Raw genomic sequence first — 21,109 nt, forward strand, 5'->3', positions numbered from 1 at the left:
CATCAACAGGGAACATATTAGAAATTTAATCTTAGCCAAAAGGCCAAGAAGAGAGGTCAAACAAGGCATTATTTAATGTTTAAAGAAACAAAAATACGGAAGAAATGGACAGGCACCAATCTTCCTATGATGTCTTAAAAACATATCTAAAGATTAGAATTAGGGTAATATTTTCAAAGTATTTAAGTGATTTAATAGCTTAAGTTTAATTTTCAAATGTGGCTCAGGCGTGTAGGAGCTTAAGTCCCATTGACTTTCATTGAAACATAGGCACCTAAGGCCAGATTTTCAAAGGTATTTAGGTGCCTAAAAGTGCATATAGGTCTCTAGTGGGATTTGTAAAAGCACCTGTGTGTCTGGAGCCAGATTTTTAGAAATAGGAGGTACCTAACGCCCATTGATGTCAATGGAAATTAGGCACCTAGACATTTTGAAAATCCCACTAGGTGCCTCTCTGTATCTTTAGTTGCCAAAATGCCTTTGAAAATCTAACCTTAATTGCCTAAGACAAATTGCCTTTTGAAAACGAGCATATTTGAAAATTTTACTCTTATTCCTTTTACCCAGTGGAAAATGTGCATACTGCATAATGCAGTATTTTGGAAATGAAAGAACTGTAGGTTTGTGAAGAACATGTGCTGGGAAGCTGCAAGAGTACTTGTGTGGTTTTGAATTCTGTGGATGCAATCAGAACTGAATTGGGATTCAGGATCTAGGGAGGAAATGAGAATTAGGTAGGATGGACTCTCTTTGAGATGATGTATAATTTTTTTGCTCATATTACATTCTTGCAAACATATCAGGAATTACAGCAGAAACATGAAAATTGGGATAAGAGCAAAAGAAATGATCTGTCCTCTTATAGAACAAGAAAACCTGATCACCTAGTTTCTATCACCTGTTCATTTGTGTCAGTCTCATGTGGAAGTTGAGAGAGAATCATTCTAAGGACATGATTCTGCTCTCATTGAAGTTAACATCAGTTTTGCCACTGCGTTCAGTGGGGTCAGGTTCAGGCTTTAGATACTTATTAGTATACCTTTTAAAAATGTCTGGAACTGGGGCTAAATATTAACAAGCCAAAGGACACAATGGAGGAAAAGATGTAAAGTCTATTCCTTGCTTTTCTCTTTTCTGAAAAGTGACTGTAAAAGCCACATGGTCTATTGGATTCTCTCATATATGTGTTTGAAGAGGTCCATATTGTGCTGGGCCTGTACAGAGTTTTCCTGAGCTATATGCAGGAATAAGGCTCCCATCACTCCTAAAATCTTGGGTCAGAATGCAGGTCCGGCGGTGCAATGGGGACCAAAGATTGCACAGCCGTTACTCCTTCCCTGTCTTGGAGCAGGTGGGTAAGAAGGAGGCAAAGAGGGGCTGAACCTTGGTTCTACTAATACGCTGGCCAGTGAAGCTGAGCCTCCAGGAGGAGAAAAGCAGACAAGATGCCCAGTAAATATCTGTGACAGATTATCCACCACTTCCCCCAGGTGCCAGTGGGAAGGATTTGTGACTATCTCAGCCATGATTCCAGCCTGATGCTCCTCCTAGCATAGTGTTGCCCTGTACTTTGGGAGGTTCTGTGGCCTAGTGGATAGAGCACTGACCTGGGGCTCAGGAGACCTGGTTCTGCCACTGGCCTGCTGGGTGACCTTGGGCAAGTGACTTCACCAGTCAGTGCCTCAATTTCCTCATCAGTAAAATGGGGATAATGAATATATAAACTATTATTATTACTCAGGGCACTGAGGAAGCAAACTCTATATAAATGTGTTTTTCCTAACTGCCAGCTCAACCTGAGCTCTGAGAGTTGAGATGTCTCTTCCCTTCTTTTGCACCACTAAGTGTAATAAAGACTCTTTAGGACACTCTCTCAGCCCATGTATATCACACCTGTGGATTATTTTCAGATTATGCCCTCAGTGTCCCTTTGTGTTCAGTGGGTTTGCACAGGTGCAATGTATTGGCCCTGTAACACACACAAAAGGAATATCTTTCTGGGGTTTTCAGAGGAGCCTCAGGAAGTTTCAAGTGCCTGAATCTCACTGAAATCTAGTGAGATCTGGGCACTTAACTTCAAAGCCTTTTTTGTGTCACTCTGAACACACACAGGGAGCAGCTCTGTGATGGATAAGAGTCACTTTACACAGTAGAACCACACATCAAAACTCTTCTTACAGGGACTATATGCATAAATCCAACTATGATTTGCTAGGGCTGGTTTTCATGTTTGAAATATGGCAAATCACACTTATTCTTCAAACTTCTGTATTTTTATTCCTATTTTCAGGAGGAATCTGAAAACAATCTGTGTAAAGATGGTGCAAAGAAGACAGGGACTGATGAGCCCATCCAGAATGGATTCAACAATGAAACCCAGAGTCATTTACCGGGTTATAATCATCATGAAAAATCCTACACCAATACAAGCATAGAGATAGAATCCTACTTCTAGCAGCCGCAGGGGGACAAAACCTAACTTCTCATGGAAATCAAACTGCATTGCTCCAGCTTTAGAAAACAAGGACTGTACCTAGCCTGTCAGTTGTATTTTACTAAGTCCTGGATGAAAAGAGCAGCATATGGTTGTCACTGCAGAGAGAGAGAGAGAGAGAGAGAGAGGTAAAAGCCAGATTCAATTTTAGTTATGAAATACATATTAAATATTAAAAACAAGGCATCCATTCTTTAAAGACAGTGATGCTAGGAATTCTGTGTATCAGGAGAGATGAAAAAACTGAGGCTTATGATGAAAATTTCTGTTATATGTTTAGCAAAAGATTAGCATTAATGTTGGTACTGTAGCCAAATTCCAGTCTGAGCAAGTCTATCTATCAACAATTTCTTTTGGAAAATCCAACCATCCAGAGGCATTTCCTTCCTTCTTGTCCCAAACTACGATGTAGTGCTACTGTTTTTTCCACCAAATGCATCCGATGAAGTGAGCTGTAGCTCATGAAAGCTTATGCTCTAATAAATTTGTTAGTCTCTAAGGTGCCACAAGTACTCCTTTTCTTTTTGTTCACCACAGTTATGGACGAGGTGATTTCTGTATCTGTTATCTTCCCCCACAACCCTCATTATGCAGTTAGACACAGAACATCTTTCCTGGTTGGAAAATCCCTTCCACATTCAAATCTCCCCTGAAGACCTGCTTCTAACACAACACATATTGGCAGTGAGTACTAGTCTTGAGCTGGCCCACAACCTGGAACATTTGATTGTAGAACAAACCATTTGAAAATGTACTTTTTATAAAAAATGTATGCTATCCAGCCGTAGCCAATTATAACCATTTTACTTGTAGGTCAGGCTTCTTTCCCAAACTCTCTCTCTGGTCATTTTCACTTTGTGAGAAGCTCTGAAGCTGATTGGCCTGTGAAGTTGGTGGTGAGCAAGGCTGAGGGAAATAAGAGGACTCACTCAACCAACGGAAAGATGGTGGACATTTCTGTCCTCTGATATATGCCTTTTCTGAACTCTAATAGCAGTGGTATTCATCAGCATGCATTGATACATGTAACAGTAAAGTTGGATATTTGGTACAGAGGCCACAGTTCCTTTGTTGAATGAGCTCAGCTGCTGCCCCGCTACTGTCTCTCTAACCTGAGCATTTTGCATCATTTTGGGCATCTTCTGGTCTGAGTTTTGCTCCCACATTAGCAGAACCATCACTCTCCCCTCTTTGCTCCCCAATTCAATGCAAGCTGGCTCCACACTGTCCAAAAGCATGTTGGTCCAGTTGGAAGAATAAATTCTGAGGATTTGGTCCAGTTCGTCATAGAATAGATGTTTTTCCAGTCCTACCCAGACTTTATTATTGTCCTGGGCCTCGTTATAATGGCCTTAAGTCCCTTGATTTTTTTCTCAATTTTGCTTGATGCTCTGAGAGATGCTGATCTCAGCTAGTCACTCAGACACCCAGCCATACATTCACATATTCTCAATGCCTGAGTTCAACTGTGCCGACTTGCCTCATCTATCCAGTGCCCACATATCAGCTTCAGATCAGCTGGCAGCACAGTCATAAGAATGCTACTGCGAAGACATGCTAGCCAAAGAAATTGATTTCTGGGGAAACAGCACACATTGTGTACAGTGGTACGTGCTCAGATAAATAGCTTCTAGAAACCATGACCACTATGCAGTGGAGTTCAGAAAATGGACCAGACAGACCACCTAATCAGTGACCTGTGCACTATGGGCTAGTAGTGGGGGAATTATTTTAACCATAGGGACTATTATTCCAGCGTTACCCATCCATAATGACACTGCATTATTGCGCTATGAAAAGCTGTGCATTATTGGGAGTAACTCTATATGTGGACATGAGGTGTATTGCAGGTGTCAGAGAACCAAGTGGCAGTTAGCATGACACACTTCTGCAGTACTGATAAGGCCTTCATTAGGAAAAAATAAACGTTTGCTAGTTCTCCCACTGAATGGGTCCATTTGCTTGACTAGGAATCAGTTTGGCTAAGGACTGACATACTGTTGGGACTGACATTCTGAGTCATGGGTAAATTCACTTCATTATTTCTTTTTTGGTCCTTTTAGTGGCTCAACTCTGCTTGCTGTTGCCAGACTTCTCTCCTCCCTACATGTAGGTCCCTTTTTGCCCCTTCATCTGACACTTTTTCTACTTCTATGGAACATCCTTTCTCAGGTGGTTAGCAAGGCAATGACTGTATGTGGAAGTTTTATTAAAATAGCTGACAAATTTATGACCTATAAGAGTGTAAGCTAAGCTACTAATAACTGTTATGCTTCAGGGTGTAAATTAATTCCTTGCAAGGGTGAGGAAAGAAATCGCTCTTAACACCCCACCATAAATAGTACAGTGCAGCCTGATGGTACATTGTGTATTATTTCATGCACTGGCCGAAGCAGGATATTAGGCTAGAGGGCCAGTGGTTGCATGTGGTATAGCACCTCGTATCACATGGTCAATTGTTGTAAAGCAATGGCTGCACTGTGAGGCAACCAAGAGCTAATTTTATAATTTCTCAAGATTTTTAGAAATTTACTCATTGTGATTTCCTATCTTCTCAAATTCTATATACTGATGGAGTATACAGTCCTCCCGACACCCCCCCCCTTTTGTCAATAAAATAGTTTTCACCAATTTTTAAAAACAGGCACAGTATAATGTGCAACCATAATATCTTCCTAATTTAATTGTCATAAACAACATAGATGCTTCTTGTTAGTATTATTTTAAATGCGCAAAATGCCAGAAAACTGTACTGGTTAGAGTCAGAGGCTGTGTCATAAATATAAAGGGAAGGGTAAACACCTTTAAAATCCCTCCTGGCCAGAGGAAAAACCCTTTCTCCTGTAAAGGGTTAAGAAGCTAGGATAACCTTGCTGGCACCTGACCACAATGACCAATGAGGAGACAAGATACTTTCAAAGCTGGAGGGGAGGAGAAACAAAGGGTCTGGGTCTATCTGGGTGAGGCTTTTGCCGGGGACAGAACAGGAATGGAGTCTTAGAACTTAGTAAGTAATCTAGCTAGATATGCGCTAGATTATGATTTCTTTAAATGGCTGAGAAAATAAGCTGTGCTGAATAGAATGGATATTCCTGTTTTTGTGTCTTTTTGTAACTTAAGGTTTTGCCTAGAGAGATTCTCTATGTTTTGAACTAATTACCCTGTAAGATATTTACCATCCTGATTTTACAGAGGTGATTCTTTTTTACATTTTCTTCTATGAAAATTCTTCTTTTAAGCAAACTGAATGCTTTTTCATTGTTCTTAAGATCCAAGGGCTCAGGTCTGTGGTCACCTATGCAAATTGGTGAGGTTTTTTACCAAACCTTCCCCAGGAAGGGGGGTGCAAGGTTTTGGTGAGGATTTTGGGGGAGGGGGGAAAGATGTTTCCAAACAGCTCTTTCCTAATAAAAAACCCGGGTAGATGTTTGATGGTGGCAGCGAAAGTCCAAGGGCAAAAGGTAAAATAGTTTGTACCTTGGGGAAGTTTTAACCTAAGCTGGTAAAAGTAAGCTTAGGAGGTTTTCATGCAGGTCCCCACATCTGTACCCTAGCGTTCAGAGTGGGGAAGGAACCTTGACCCGTGACAAACTTCTTCACATAAAACTGCCAAAGTACTTTATTTTAGTCAGCTATCCCAGCCCTTGGTTCTGTTTCAAATCAAAGTTGCTGGTTGTTCCTAGCTGTGTGGTGATGTAGATTTAGCAAGATCTAAGTTGAGTCTCACATAAGGTGTGAAGCCCAGTCAATTGCTAGTGCATTTTCTAATCTTGCCATAGCATTTCCAGGCATGTGGTATTACAGAATTAGAATTCCAAAGTTCTACTGTTTCAATATAATTAATATTCAGGTCAAGGTTGGATAGAATTACCTTCTCATCTGTGAGCCATTGATCATTCCAAATCAATTCAGACTTCCTCCTGCTAACTCTGGAGCTGAGAAAATACAACAAGGGAAGGCCAGAGACACAGATGCTTGAAAATCTTTGGACAGGATGGACTAGTCCCTTTACTGCCTGTTCAGTCAGTCACTCACACAGCTAAAGAAATGTAGTTCTGACTAGTATAATTTTCTAGTGCTCCCTTCCTGGCCTTATACCTGACTTCTGACTGGACAAAGAGGAGGCATGAGGACCAGATTTTCAAAGAGTTCAGTTTCTTGCACCTGAACATTTTTCAAAATCTGGCCACACTACTTAGATACCAAATGGGAGCTGAGCTCTTGGGAACAGCCTGCCACTTACTGAGGTGGCTAAACGAGAGTTGCTGAGTGCAGCACTGTTTTGAAAATCTGGCCCCACATTCCTTCTTCACTTCCATTTTCTCTTTTTCCCCCTTGCTTCCTAATTTGATCTCACAGTCTTATTGTTCTAAGCTTATTTGACATTTTCGCTGCAGGCTGTGAATCTGCTGCTTTCATATATAGTTACCCACTCCTCCCAAAGGACAAAGAAATGCATTTTTGAGAGTTTTTTTTTAAACTGCAACCCCAAAGAAATACCAACATGATAACAAAAACATAGCCTCTTTTCAATTGTAACCTCAGGTTGCCATCCATCTGATTCAAGACTGACTCTTTAGCATTCGTGGCCAATTTTTCAGAACAAGTAGCCCCTCCAGCCCCTCAGTGTACTAACATTAAGTTCATGTGCCAAACCCTGAGTCAGTGCATGCAAACTAGCACTTGCATATGCAATTTACATGAAGCACATTTACAAATCCCCAGCTATCAATCCAAGCTACACATGCCATAACCTATATGCTTGAACAAAGGCTGAGAATGTTCAGGAGCGTTGGGTGCAGGGATACTTTTGATTGTGCCTCCCTTTTGCTGGATTTTAAAGGTTTCAGGCTGGTCCTTCAGGTTTTAGAGCTGCTCTTCTATTGCAGTATAACATTTGTACTGTATCTAAATTAATTTGCAAATATTTAAATAATAAAGGGCTAAGAATGTGCCATACTGAAGGGAAGTCTATGGGAGAGATCCGGGGAGAGAGGAAAACTCTGCAAGACTCTAAAGACCCAAGGCTCAGAACAGCATGTGACTAGTGGTTTTTCACCTTCCTCTGCAGTATGGGGCACTTCTCACTTGCAGGTATAAACTAGTGTAAATGGTGGATTCTCTGTAACTTGAAGTCTTTAAATCATGATCTGAGGACTCCAATAACTCAACCAGAGGTTAGGGGTCTATTACAGGAATGGGTGGGTGAGGTTCTGTGGCCTGAAATGTTCAGGTCAGACTAGATGATCATTATGGTCCCATCTGACCTTAAAGTTTATGAGTCAATGGGACTATATATGTGCACATATTTAAGTGTTTTCCTGAACTTGCTTTGGTGTAAACACATGGACCTGTTCAATTCAGTAGAAGTTTTGCTACAGATTTTGCTGTGACCAAGATTTGGCCCGAAGAGATTTGTATAGAGGAAAATCTTACATTCACACGGTGGGCTGGAGAAAGAGAGGTGCAGAAAGTGATGAATCAAGATTTCAGCCCTATCACCACTTTTTCTATTAAAGTTTCATTTTTACCTGGTTGAGAAGGGTTCTAGATGGTGATCAAGGTTAATAATTTTGAACAAAAAATCCAGTAGCTCTTAGTCAGACATTCTTGGGATTATCTTTCATTGCATCCCTAGTGGGCTCATCAGCCCAGTGACTTGATACTGCATTGAAGTGGGTGCACCCAGCAAAATTAAGATAGCATTTCCAATTCAACGATTCATATAGAATAAATTCATAACAGTGTGGTGGCTCTCATTAACATGGTGTATATATGTTGTGGGGCTAGGCACTGACTCCTTGAGTTGGGGTGAACTACAAATTTGTAGAGGACATAGTTTACCAGAAATACATTAGTGTAAAGAGTGCCTGTGTGTTTTACTAAAACTTTCAATGTTTGGAATAAAGAAGTTCAAAGTCTGCTTTAAAGATACCCAAGTTTATTACTGAAAAATGCAATATTCAAATGTGTATGATACAATAAGTAGTTGAATTTATACATGTAAACCTTGATAAACAGCATCTGAAGGACAAATTTATGCCCAAAGTGTCTTACAACAGTTAATCAGATCAATCACTTTCCAGGAAAAAAAAAAGCCTTCTCTTTTGTACAACATAACTGTTTTTTCCTGTATGAATTCTTAAAGTTTCAGGCTATTCATAGGGTCACAAAAAGTAATCTTAGACACAAAAAAAAATCAATAATTAATAGGCCACAGACTTTTAGCATGTAGTACTTGAAAGTCAATTCTTCTCAAACATTTTCTGGTAAGTATTGCAATGTCATTTTAAATATTACTTACAAAGTTTGGACTTGTAAATAGAAAAAATAGAGGAAGTTTTTTCCCTAATTCTTTACTTAGAAACCAAGTTGTATTTAAATATTACATAAATTTCAAATATACACAAATGTATTTAGAAATCTCCTATGATCATATTGCAAGTCAGCCAGGACTATTATTAGAGTAAAAATGATTTAACTTTGTTATTTAGTAACATTTTTACACACAATTCTTTCCAAACAATTGAAATTTTAGTGATACGAATTATTAACCTATATAGAAATTAGGATAAACAATTTGGCAGACTGTACAAATCAAGATTCCGAGTCATCTAAATGGAACACAAAATAAAAAGATGATCAGATTCTTTTGTTTTATTCTTTTTGGGGGTAGTGTGGGATGGGAAGAGCAACTGCCACGTTCCATGTGATTAAAATACATTGGGTTTAATGCTAATTTCTCAACTATTAGCATCCTAATCGCAAATTCCTAGCAATATCAATGCAAGCCTATGCAGAATATGTTACAATACAAAGGCTATGGCAAAAAAGTTAGTGCAAGCCAATGGAGACATTAAAGGGTACATTTTTTAATGCAGTGCACAGATATTCAGCTATAAGAATAATTAACATTTCATGGCTAAATCACCATGCTGCATTAAAGATTTACTTCTATAGGGAACAACAAAGTGATTTCTATGCACTCCCTAGCTGTACTATCATAATGAAGTTGTGCTGTCATGGTGATGCTAAACCATGCCAATACAAGGTGGCAGCATATGATATTACAGTGTAAAGATGAGGCCAAAACTATCAATACAAACCCAGTGCTGATGGTTTCAAAATGATCTCAGTTAAGTCAAGTTATATATGTTAACATTATACAATAGAGAAGGACACAGGATCTTGAGATTTCAGTATTTTGAGAATGTATGTGGGAATGCACTGATTTTGAAAGGTGCTGGATGGACAGTTCTGGAAAACGAAGCTGCAGATGCAGCAGCAGTGCGTGCTTCCCCACACTGCTCTGTCAAAGTGCACTCTGACCCGGAAGATGCATCCAACAGCTCAGTATCTGTGCTAACCAACTTTGGCCTTGATACTGAGAATGCCAACAGGTGTCAGTTCTGGTGGAGTTTTTGTGATGTAGACAATTGTTCATTAGAAACAGGACTCGGGCCATGTAATTCACTGAGACAGTATCAGTTAATCCACCTGGATAGGATCTAATTGTGATCTAAAAATGAAAGACTTTGTCTCATCGCCCATCCCCTCGGCCATCCAGTTACCTTTAAATTAAGCACAGAGTTTGGCCAGAATGAATAATAAACCTCCAAAGAGAAGGAAATGAAGCATGAAAGCTATTACAGCAACTTAACCGCAACCATCCGATGAAGTGAGCCGTAGCTCACGAAAGCTTATGCTCAAATAAATTTGTTAGTCTCTAAGGTGCCACAAGTCCTCCTTTTCTTTTTGCGGATACAGACTAACATTGCTGCTACTCTGAAACCTCTTATTCTTGATTACAACCAATATAGAGCCTGATCCAAAGCCAAGTGGAGTCAATGGGAGTCTTTACATTGACTTTAATAGGCACTGGATCAGGAACATACTGCATCTGCTCATTAGTGGATTTTTACAATGTTGGATTGTTACATTCTACCACTGTAAAATATATATATATATTTACCAATATGGATACAGTATGGGAGGAGATAAAGAGGATGGATTAACAGTATAAGTGACTTTCAATGGGGTGTACATTCATAAGAGACTTAAGAGCTTTTGAAAAGTTATCCTTTAGATGTATTAGTATAGTATATACTATACGTGGTTGTGCTGTGTCAGGCTTAATAATTTCTTTGATTTTTCACTGTATAATGGTCTGTCTACATACCAAATTGCCTGCGAGTTTTAGTCTCAGCTGCAATATTATGTAAAAACACAAACATGATTGCATGTTCTATTTCCATACGTTTGTCCTGAGTGATCATCCTCATTCTTTTGTGAAAATTACGAAACAGGAAAAATTTCCTGTTGGATAGAAGATTGCTTTTATTAGGAATGTTAAGTGAACTTACCCCTAAACTACTTTGCATTTCTCAATTATTTCCATCTTTATATCACGCCTCCCATATGAAGGTTTATTTAGTTTTATCTTTCTATAACTTTTTCTTTTCATATGAAGTTACTTAAGTAAAATGAATTTTTTTATAAACCTGTTGCTCACTAAATGTTAAAGAGAGTTTGTTTACACTTGTTTGAGTGAGAATTTATGCTAAAATGCAATTATCTATATCATAATAGCCACATGATTTTTAAAGTGAAGAAGGGGGATTTCAAATGAAACAAAAAATGAAATAACTCTTGTTAACATGCCTATGTTAATGGATGTGGACTGAACCATATCACGGCACAATCCTGCAGATGAACTATCACAGGTAAATGACAATGGTTTTAGTCACCCCACAAATTCTCTGAGTCAGTGTCAGCTTTTGCAATTTACAAGAGAGTAAGTCACAGTAAGAAAATCCCTCAAAGCAAACTACTTGTAGATCTTAAATTATTTTGTTTTTTTATTTAGGATGAGCTAACCCAGAGGAATAAATATTACAAAATGCAAATAGCAAAATCACTGCCTACTCTAAAGCTGTGATTCCCAAGCTATTTTTTTCTTTTTGTAGAATATTTCATAGGAGGGATCCTTTTATGGGTCTACCTTTTGAAATCCATACTGCTTGGGCCCTGTGTATCCTTGGTGGTCCATATAACATAGTTTGAGAACTACTGCCCCTGCACATGTACAATTCACAGTAACAGTTCACTTGATGTGCTTATTATTGTGAAAATATTACACTTTTATTGTGTAAAAGTGAAATAACATATTTCTAAAGAAAAAGAATTATGGTATATTATCTGCATGGAAACTTTAGGCTTGTTGTTTTTGAGATCAGCTTTAAAAGGTATTCTCAAATTTCTCTACAATACCTTTATGTAAGGGTCGTGTGAGGAGAGTACTAGGGAAAAAATTACATGTTAGGGACTAGTTTTCACCTTTAAAACACCTTAAAAGGATGCCCAAATCCAGCAGTGAGTGTGTATTATCCTTTGGTGGGCGTTTACATTCTAAGTGCCAATCAGAAGCTTATTTACATGGCACAGCCATGAGCACTAGAGGGATGTGAATTCCAAAGCATGCCATGGTTGCACACTAATTGGCCCATGAAGACACTAATGACATGCACTAAAAGTTCCCTAGTGTACATTAACACAGTACTGTTGTACTAAGAGTCCAAACTTAGACTTTAGAAATTCCAGTCAGTGTTGAAGTATGAATACTGAGCTGTTAATCTACATATTGATCCATTCACATTCAGTGGCAGAAAGTAAATACTAGTGAGGCTGATGCAACAAGATTCTTTGGATAATTGTTTTTCTTTTCTTAACCACCAGATTTCTGATCTCACATGTTAAGCACAAATTTAAAATATAAGCTGATGAAAAATATGAATGCTAAATTGATGGATTTTTTTAATTTCTAGAATGAAGGTTCCTTTTTGATTGTATCAAGACACTGAGTTCAGTTAGGAATAGTTAAGACATTTTGTACTAGTAACTTGGATCTGTAATACAGTATTTAAAAAGCTGTACTGTACCGCCTCTTGTGGTTTCTCGTAAGGTGCATGCATAGAACAAATGTATTATAAACTAGATCAGGAATAATCTAAAGTATTTTTGCACAGATGCTACGTTTTGAAACTCTTCAGCTTTGGAGACTTCATAAATGCAGCTTGCATGTACAAGTCATTTATACTGGTCACTTATTTGGAAAGACAAATATCTAGAATATGAAAATATAGGTAATCAGCATTCACATAATACATAATTCCTGAGGACAGAGTGTGCCTTATATATTTGTCAGATGATTTGCATTTTATGCAAACACCACACTAAATGAAATCTAGCAGAAATGTACTCAGCTAAAACAAATTCCTATATAGAGGCAAAGCCTTTAGACATTGTTGATACACTATAGAAACAAAGGAACAAAAACACATAATATTTCTTCAGACATTCTTGTGCTTTCACAGCACTTTAAATTAACTGAACAATGTCAAATTTATATATTCCTATCTAGCATACTTTTATATTTCAACACTGAAAGTTGTTATAGAAGACTTCTGTACATCTCCAAATCTAAGACCATACTTTATTTTTAATGCCCAACTGGAATTCTTCCAGCTATATATTGATATGTGAAAATATCATCAGGCAAGAAAAAAACATGTAGAAATATTAATCATTCTTCCTAATTTTTGGCTAAATTTATACCAGTCCTTCTGCCGTGATCCAGTCAAGGCATGTTGTTAAAACATTAAAAGACATAGCATTTGTGACTCTATGCTAGTTAATGGATAAAATTAAACTAGGATGCTATAAAGCTGGAGAGTTAATACATTAAACCAGACAATACAGAGTCTTAAGCACAAAACAGAAGCACATTAAGAATTTCTTATTAAGACTCATGTGACACTGAGAATACAGTGTAAACAGAGTAAAATGGAAACCCTTCCTCTTGAATAGAAGCATGGGAAAGTCTCAGTTCTACAGAGCTAGCGCTGTAGAATTTTTGGCTAATAAACTTTGATTAGATCCCCATTGGTGCCAAATTGTGGAAACCTTGGCAGTTTTCTTGTCTGGTCATAAAAAGCTGGATTTTCTCATTAATAGACAACCCAGTAAACCTCAGTAAGGGTCAGATGTAGGGCTCAATGAAGATAGCAGAAGTCTTTCCATTTACTTTAATGGGCTTTGGATCAGACCCACAGAAAGGTACATTAACATAATGTTCATATGAAAAATATTTCTTCTTTCATTGGCATTGAAATAATAAAATAAGATGCATTCTGGATTTATGCAAGTAAACATTGGAATTATACTTGTTACCTAAATAAGGTATTCTGAAAAGGAAAACTTCAACTCCTCTCACTGTCTGCAGCCCATGAGTGATTTCACTGCAGCTTTATCCTTAAGATTGACATTAGAATTTATCTTTGCTATAGTTACTGTGCTTTGTTGCATCCTAACTTGAGTCTTAAAACTGAAGCAAATTATCTCTGATTTTTTTCTTTTCATCTGATAGAAATAAGAACCATTTTTAAAAAACTGCACAAATGAGAAGCAGGACAATTTTAGTTTCCCCCTTTTCCATAAGTGAATCCTGTACACTTGTTTTAGTTTAGTACTTCATTTCTCCCATATTATGAAATATTAAAAATGAAGACAATTTCATGACTCTAACCAGAACAGACACTGCAGTATCCTGTATGGATGTGAAAACTGAAGTTCAATTCTCTATGAGAACATTTATTTTTTCTGCTGATTTTGAAAAAATATTATCCCAAGAAGGAATAAAAGCAGAAAAAAATCTAATCCTAACAGTAATATACATAGTTTTCCCCATGCTTTGATTTATGTAGCCCAATATAAGGAATGTACATTACTGGAATAAACAGAGCACTGTTATAAAATGCTCTGCTTCTCTTTCCCTGAACAAGCAAGTCATGATGTTATACTTTATATTTGATATATATCTGCATAAATGACAGTAGCTTGCATACTGTAAAGTTAACTATATAAATACACGAGTAAATTATTTGCACTGCGATATAACATTTCAAGTCAACGTTTTACGAAGTCATAGAATCACTGTCTAGGTAGATCAAACAAAATAATATTGACACAGTTATTCATCTGCATGCTACATTTAGCATGGAAATGATTCTTCATTTAGTCTGGAAGTATGTGGAGATGGCCTTTTTGTATATAAAAATGGCAAGACAATTCAAATAGTCACAGTTCTTTTCAAATATAGCTGCGACATGAACAATGCATTGATGTATTCTTTCAATGGAACTGATCTTTCTTTGAATTTAGAATTTTTTGGCTTTATCTATAAAGATAGATGGATGAGAAGTGATGTGCAAACCTTGAACTGCATAGTATATATCTAACAGCCTTGTGTCCCCTGTTTAGATCAGGACCAGATCCACAATCTCACCAAGAGACTAGAACAAACCTGACAAACAGTAAGCTTCAAGGATCATTAACATCAATTTATGGCCACAAAGGCAACAATTAATCATATTTTTTTCATAGGCATTACAACTTTAATTGAGCAATCAAAAGCTTCAGAAGTAGCAGATGATATATAACTTGTTTTTTAGTCATGCCCTTAATATGAAAGTTTTACAGACAATGTATTTATTTTCATTATGTTGTTGCTGACTTGATGAATAGGATGAAAGTCCATTGCAACTTGCTTTACTGATGTGTCCAAGTGCTCAACCCCTCATTACATTTTCTAATGAACTGATAGCAACTCCTGGTATTGACCACAGACCAGTGACAGATATGTCTATTCATTTTCTTCCTTGGAGGCAGGTATTTTTCAGTACCCAGCAAAGCCTGCTAATATATTTTCCCAACAGCAGCATATATGCACGCTGCTCCTCATTGTCAGATCTACCTTCATTTGAGACCTGCACTAGTCAATTTTTATGGAATGTTTTTGCTGCTATATGGTATCAACTAAGGCCATTCATGGTGATACTGTTTCCCATTCTTTTTCCGCTCTCTCTGCAAGTGCTCTAGTTCAGCCTCATACATCATTTCCTGGACTAAGTACTTCTCTCTTCTCATTCTGTCACACAAGTCTTTGGGCATGTCTGGGATCAGGTAGGCAATGAAAGACTTTATTCCAAAAACAAGGTGCTAAAAAGGAGAACAGAAATAATTTGTTCAAAGATGCTTAAGTGTTCTGTTTAGAGCCAAATTCTGGTGCCACGGAAGTCAATGGCAAAAGTGGGACCAGGATTTGACTCATGATGTAAATAAAAAAAATGTAATACAAGACGTTTCTAAAGCAACCCTTCATATAAACAATGCAGTACAGTATAACAGGAACAAACTTCCTAAAACAAACCTACATTCCAATTAACTGAGCTTAATGCACATTCAAGACTCATTCCTTCTTTTTCTATAGCTTCACAAAGATTTGACTGATATCTATATGCCAAATGAGTTTGGACAGAGGAAATGAGGCTCTATAAACAGTCTGTAGAATTTGTGCAAACTTTCTCAACACAGTTTCCCAGCATGAGGCAGTTGACCAGCACTGGCATTTTCTAATATATCTGGCTCTTCGTTATCTCTCCATAAAGCATCAGGTGTAATCACCTAGTTTATGATGCTTTGTTTTTGGGCCCATTGTAGGATATCTGATTTAGATCTTTACACAGGTGGAACAGCAAAAGTAGTATCATTTCTCTCCTAATCCATGACTAACCTCAAATACAATAATGAAAGCCAGCCGCGCAGCTAGGACATGCCAGAACTGCAAGGTGAACTCATAAGGAGCTGAACTCCAGGGCGGCGCTCTGTAGTCTCTATATCTGTGACACAAAGAAAAATGTCCTTTGGTAAGAACACTCCTGAAATACTGCAAGTAAGCTAATCAACACATTATTACAGAGGTGCTGGAAAAAAGAATGACCAAAATGATATGTGGAGTTAGAATATGACCAGAGAATGAGGAAAAAAAGAATGAAAAGTATCCATTCTAAATACAAATGTTTAAGGATGTATGATAACTATAAACATGCTTCAGTAGCAATTCAGTAAACAAGTGAGGAAAATGATTCATAGTGCATGCGAGTACTGAACAGAGCTGAGCTTAACATAGCGATTTCATTTCAAAAGGGGTCAGACAAGCATTTTCTTTCACTTTGATACAGCAGAACCCTCCATATTCACTTTGAGTTTCAAGTTCAAGTGAATCTCTTCCTAACTAGGCCTAGTTTCATTTGATTTACTTCTGGAATGTCTCAGCCAGCCTTAGCTAAGTGTCAATTTCTGGACACTGGATGTGTTTCATGTGTATGAATTTTACTGCAAACACTTTGCACAGTTTTGTTAAATTAAAGGAAAAAGTTCTCTTCAGCCTGCATTGTGGGTCTCTGCTGCATACCCTGTACTCACTCTGCCTGCACAACTCCCACTGATAGCAAATCCTGTGCTGGTTTTAAGCCAGAAGCATAATAATACTGCTGGGCTCTTAATATAGCACTTTTCATCTGCAATCTCAAGGTGCTTTATATAAAGAGGTACCCCCATTTTACAGATGGGGAAACTGAATCATAGATACTTGAAATGACTTGCCCAAGCTCATGCAGCAGGCCAGTGAAAGAGCCAGTAATAGAACTGAGGTCTTGTCTTCCGAGTCCCAGTTCAGTGCTTTATCCACTAGGCCACACTGCCTCCCTATAGAGTGGTGAAACCTCTATATCAAACAAGCTTATAAGGAAATGCTAATAAACAAAAATACTAAAAGAAACTGTTTTCTGAGAGTAACTTAAACCCTTGAGTTATAGATGTCAATTTCTGTTAGAATGAAATATTCTCAAAGAACAAGGAGCATCTCAATATAGAGATAAACAAGTTGTGCTTTTAACACATACCTGCAGTATCCTGAGTATCCCATACCAAGCTCATTCAGATCAAATACTGATAAACTACTGTTGACATATCCCTTTAAACATCTGAAAGGAAAAGACACAATCAATATTTTCTGCAAACAGCAACTCTTTATCGCAGATTGTGCATGCAAAACGTATTTCACACATCCCCTGCCATCACAAATGCATGTCAAGGATTATGGTATGCCTTTCAAATCTTTTATTGGATTATTTTTTATTGTTTATTTATTAATTATTATTATTATTATTTATATTATTGAGTGGCTAGGTTTTTATCTGAAAGACTGCCAGAAAGCCAATGGATGTTTCAGGGATAAACTCTCACACCCTCATTTTTTTTAAATGAATTTTGTGCATTCAAAAGAAGTTGGATGCTGATTTTCACTATTTATCCAATGAACACATACAGCACAGTCAGTAGCAAAGCAAGGTTCTCCGCAATGTCCTGCCAAAATACCTGAACCTGAAGGGACCTCCTGTAAAGAGAGTAAATGCAGTTCAGTCTCCTTGCAGATTCTGCCAATAATGGAGCCAAATAGTGCCAACGTGATGGTGACTTTTATGATCTGGACTCTTACCCGCTCAGAACAAAATGGAGAGCACCAAACTGCTTTTCATACATAGCAAAGCGCCATCGGATAGCAACAATTTTTGGTCATTACCAACAGGAACTACATACAGACTGATGACCCTAGAGGTGAAAGGTTCTATAATTCCCTGAAAAAATTAAGGAGCCATCTACTCTTCCTCAGAAAAATCTATCCTTGCAACTTAAATCAGTTTTGGTTTAGAAGTGCCTTCTGAAGGGCAAGGAGGATTTAAGAAAAGATGCAAAAGAGCAAGAAAAATTAGCAACCTTTAATCTGAGCTATTAAAAAAGTCTTTAAAAGGTACGGTAGCAAGACCCTCCTTTTCTAAGATACTGTAACATATGTACCCAAAATCATCTCGTTAGTTTTCTTTTAAACTGGAAGTCTGTCGTCATCCTCATAGAAAACCACAATTTGGTCCTCTGAAAAGATGCATGTTAAAAAAGAATGCCTTTTGCCTCCTCCTACTGCACAGTGGTAGGAGAGTAAATGAGAAAGAGCCATAGCATAATTTTAGTGAGCAGTTTGCTATCATGAAGCCTGGCCCAGTTACCACTGAAGACTATGTTAAGACTCCCATTGAATTCACTGTGAATTGAATGGTTTTGTGACTTTATGTGACAAAAATAAGTGCATATTAAGTGGCATGCCAAAGGGAGGAGCATAAAAGCAGTGCCTTCTCTGATAAGCTTTCACCGCCCCTAAATGGGCCAGCATCAGCAGTAGCAGCAATATACAATGTTATCCAATGTAACAATTTATGAGGATTATTTATCAAATCTAGTGAGGCCAGAATCTATCCTATCTAATCCAACGCCTCATGAACTCCACACCCGCCCCCCCACCAATGACGAAAAAGGCCAAAGGGGACACTGACAAGGAGGAAAGAAATTATGACCATGCAAGAGTTGATGAAAACCCAAGAAACCAGGCAAGAGGAAACTATAAAGAACAGAACAAAGTTAAAACACCAGTCGTCTCCCAGGAACAAGGGGGGTATTTATTGCATCAATGACAACATCTTTTAAAATCACAAACAAAACTATAAAGGAAGGAAACATAATACATTCACAAAATATATTTAAAAAGTTAGTTTTAACATCCCCCCTATTGAATGTGTATTTTTCAAGCCAAAGAACAATAAAACAAGTTGTCAGCTGGCATTTTAGAAAATGTGAGGTACCAGCCATGAACACTAAACAAAGAAACAATTCTCTAGCTAGTCATTACTTTTAATGAGCACTTAAATGCTGAACCAATTTTAGCAAAATGAACTCTGATCTGTGAAAACGACAACTTTTTCATTTCAAATGTCACCTCTTCTATTTTTATCCTGGGTGATGGATGGGATGAAACAACCCTCCCCAAACGTTAAAACCTGAATGTTGAGGAATTAATTCCAGTAGCAAAAATATTGCTGCTGTGACTGTGCTCATTGTCCTGGGCTTATTTTTGGCTGGCTACCTCAACATGATCCACACTGATGAGCAGCCGAACAAGTCAAAAATCATGTCATGCTGGTCCCTTTATTTCACAGTAAAACTGAATAGAATAATGCTTCATTACTGAACATAGATATGTAATTAACTTGTGGCACTCACAGCTCAAGAGAGTAATCACTGTTCTCATTAACGGGCAGAACCCATTACCACAAAGCCAAGATGAAGCAAATCAGACATTTATGTGAATAATAAGAATCACTCTTGTGTCAAGGTTCCTTCCCCACTCTGAACTCTAGGGTACAGATGTGGGGACCCACATGAAAGACCCCCAAGCTTATTCTTATCAGCGTAGGTTAAAAACTTCCCCACGGTACAAACTGTGCCTTGTCCTTGAACAGTATGCTGCCACTACCAAGTGTTTTAAACAAAGAACAGGGAAAGAGACCACTTGGAGACGTCTTCCCCCAAAATATCCCCCCCCAGCCCTACACACCCCCTTTCCTGGGAAGGCTTGAGAATAATATCCTAACCAATTTGTTACAAAATCATCAAAGACCCAAATCCCTGGATCTTGGAACAATGAAAAAATCAATCAGGTTCTTAAAAGAAGGATTTTATTTTAAAAAAAAAGAAAGATAAAAATCATCTCTGTAAATCAGGATGGAAAATATTTTACAGGGTATTCAGATTCAAAACGCAGAGGATCCCCCTTTGGGCAAAACCTTAAAGTTACAGAAAAGAGGAATAAACCTCCCTCTTAACACAGGGAAAATTCACATAAAACAAAAGATAAACTAATCCACCTTGCCTGGCTTACCTATACTGGTTGCAATATTGGAGACTTGGATTAGGACGGGTTGGAGAAGACGGATTTCTGTCTGGCCTTTCTCAGTCCCAAGAGAGATCAACCACATAAACAAAGACCACAAACAAAACCCCTTCCTGCCCCCCAAGATTTGAAAGTATCTTGTCTCTTTATTGGCCCTTTGGGTCAGGTGCCAGCCAGGTTAGCTGAGCTTCTTACCCCTTTACAGGTAACAGGAGAGATTTTATAGCACTGTGTACAGAAAGATGGTTACCCTTCCCTTTATATTTATGACACGCTCCCCAAATCACAGATAGGGTGAAACACTGGCTGTGATTTCTTCCTCGAGCTCTAGGAGAAAACAGAGTTAATAAGATACATGCACCTCTAAATATACTACTAAGTGTATAAAGACTAGCAATAGTTTCCACATCTGAAGGACGATTTGGACCAGTTGATTCTGGGAAACTTTCACGGGAGAGTGCATCAGCCACTTTGTTAGAAGTCCGAGATGTGTTGTATGTCAAAATCAAAATCTTGGAGAGCTAAACTCCACCGAAAGAGTTTTTTGTCATTTCCCTTGATAGTATGAAGCCACTGTAGTGCTGCATGGTCGGTTTTCAGGTGGAAACCTATGGGCTTAGCTTTTCCAGACCATAGACAATGGCATAACATTCCTTTTCACTGATTGACCAGTGGCTTTCCCTCTCAGACAGCTTCTTGCTGAGAAACATGACAGGATGGAACTCTTGATTCGGTCCTTCCTGCATTAAGATTGCTCCCATATCACGCTCGGACACATCTGTGGTTACTAGGTGGTTTGTCAAAGTCTGGGGCCCTTAGCACAGGGTCAGACATGAGTGTCACTTTAAGCTGGTTAAAGGCCTTCTGACACTCTTCGGTACACTGAACTGCATTTGGCTGTTTCTTTTTGGTTAGGTCTGTCAGTGGGGTGGCGA

The 21,109-nt window shown here is 38.1% G+C and overlaps 2 protein-coding genes across 6 annotated transcripts in view; one reads left to right on the plus strand and one right to left on the minus strand.

The window, feature by feature from the left end:
* The window catches only part of SLC5A12 (solute carrier family 5 member 12), a 28,019-nt gene extending 25,297 nt beyond the window's left edge, over window positions 1-2,722 (plus strand). Inside the window, exon 15 of the mRNA XM_043516664.1 lies at window positions 2,291-2,722. Within this exon, the coding sequence (XP_043372599.1) occupies window positions 2,291-2,455 (165 nt within the window). The 3' untranslated portion in view covers window positions 2,456-2,722. The remainder of the gene's footprint in view (window positions 1-2,290) is intronic.
* Window positions 2,723-8,418: 5,696 nt separating this feature from the next.
* ANO3 (anoctamin 3) overlaps window positions 8,419-21,109 on the minus strand; it is a 386,869-nt gene continuing 374,178 nt past the window's right edge. For all 5 annotated transcript variants that reach the window (XM_043516667.1, XM_043516665.1, XM_038406144.2 and 2 more), the window contains 3 exons: window positions 17,296-17,376; window positions 16,125-16,230; window positions 8,419-15,550 (listed from right to left, as the gene is read on the minus strand). In XM_043516667.1, coding sequence (XP_043372602.1) covers window positions 15,368-15,550; window positions 16,125-16,230; window positions 17,296-17,376 — 370 coding nt within the window. In that variant the 3' untranslated portion in view covers window positions 8,419-15,367. The remainder of the gene's footprint in view (window positions 15,551-16,124; window positions 16,231-17,295; window positions 17,377-21,109) is intronic.

The sequence above is a fragment of the Dermochelys coriacea genome, chromosome 6 (genome assembly GCF_009764565.3).
Source record: "Dermochelys coriacea isolate rDerCor1 chromosome 6, rDerCor1.pri.v4, whole genome shotgun sequence".
Lineage (NCBI taxonomy): Eukaryota > Metazoa > Chordata > Testudines > Dermochelyidae > Dermochelys > Dermochelys coriacea.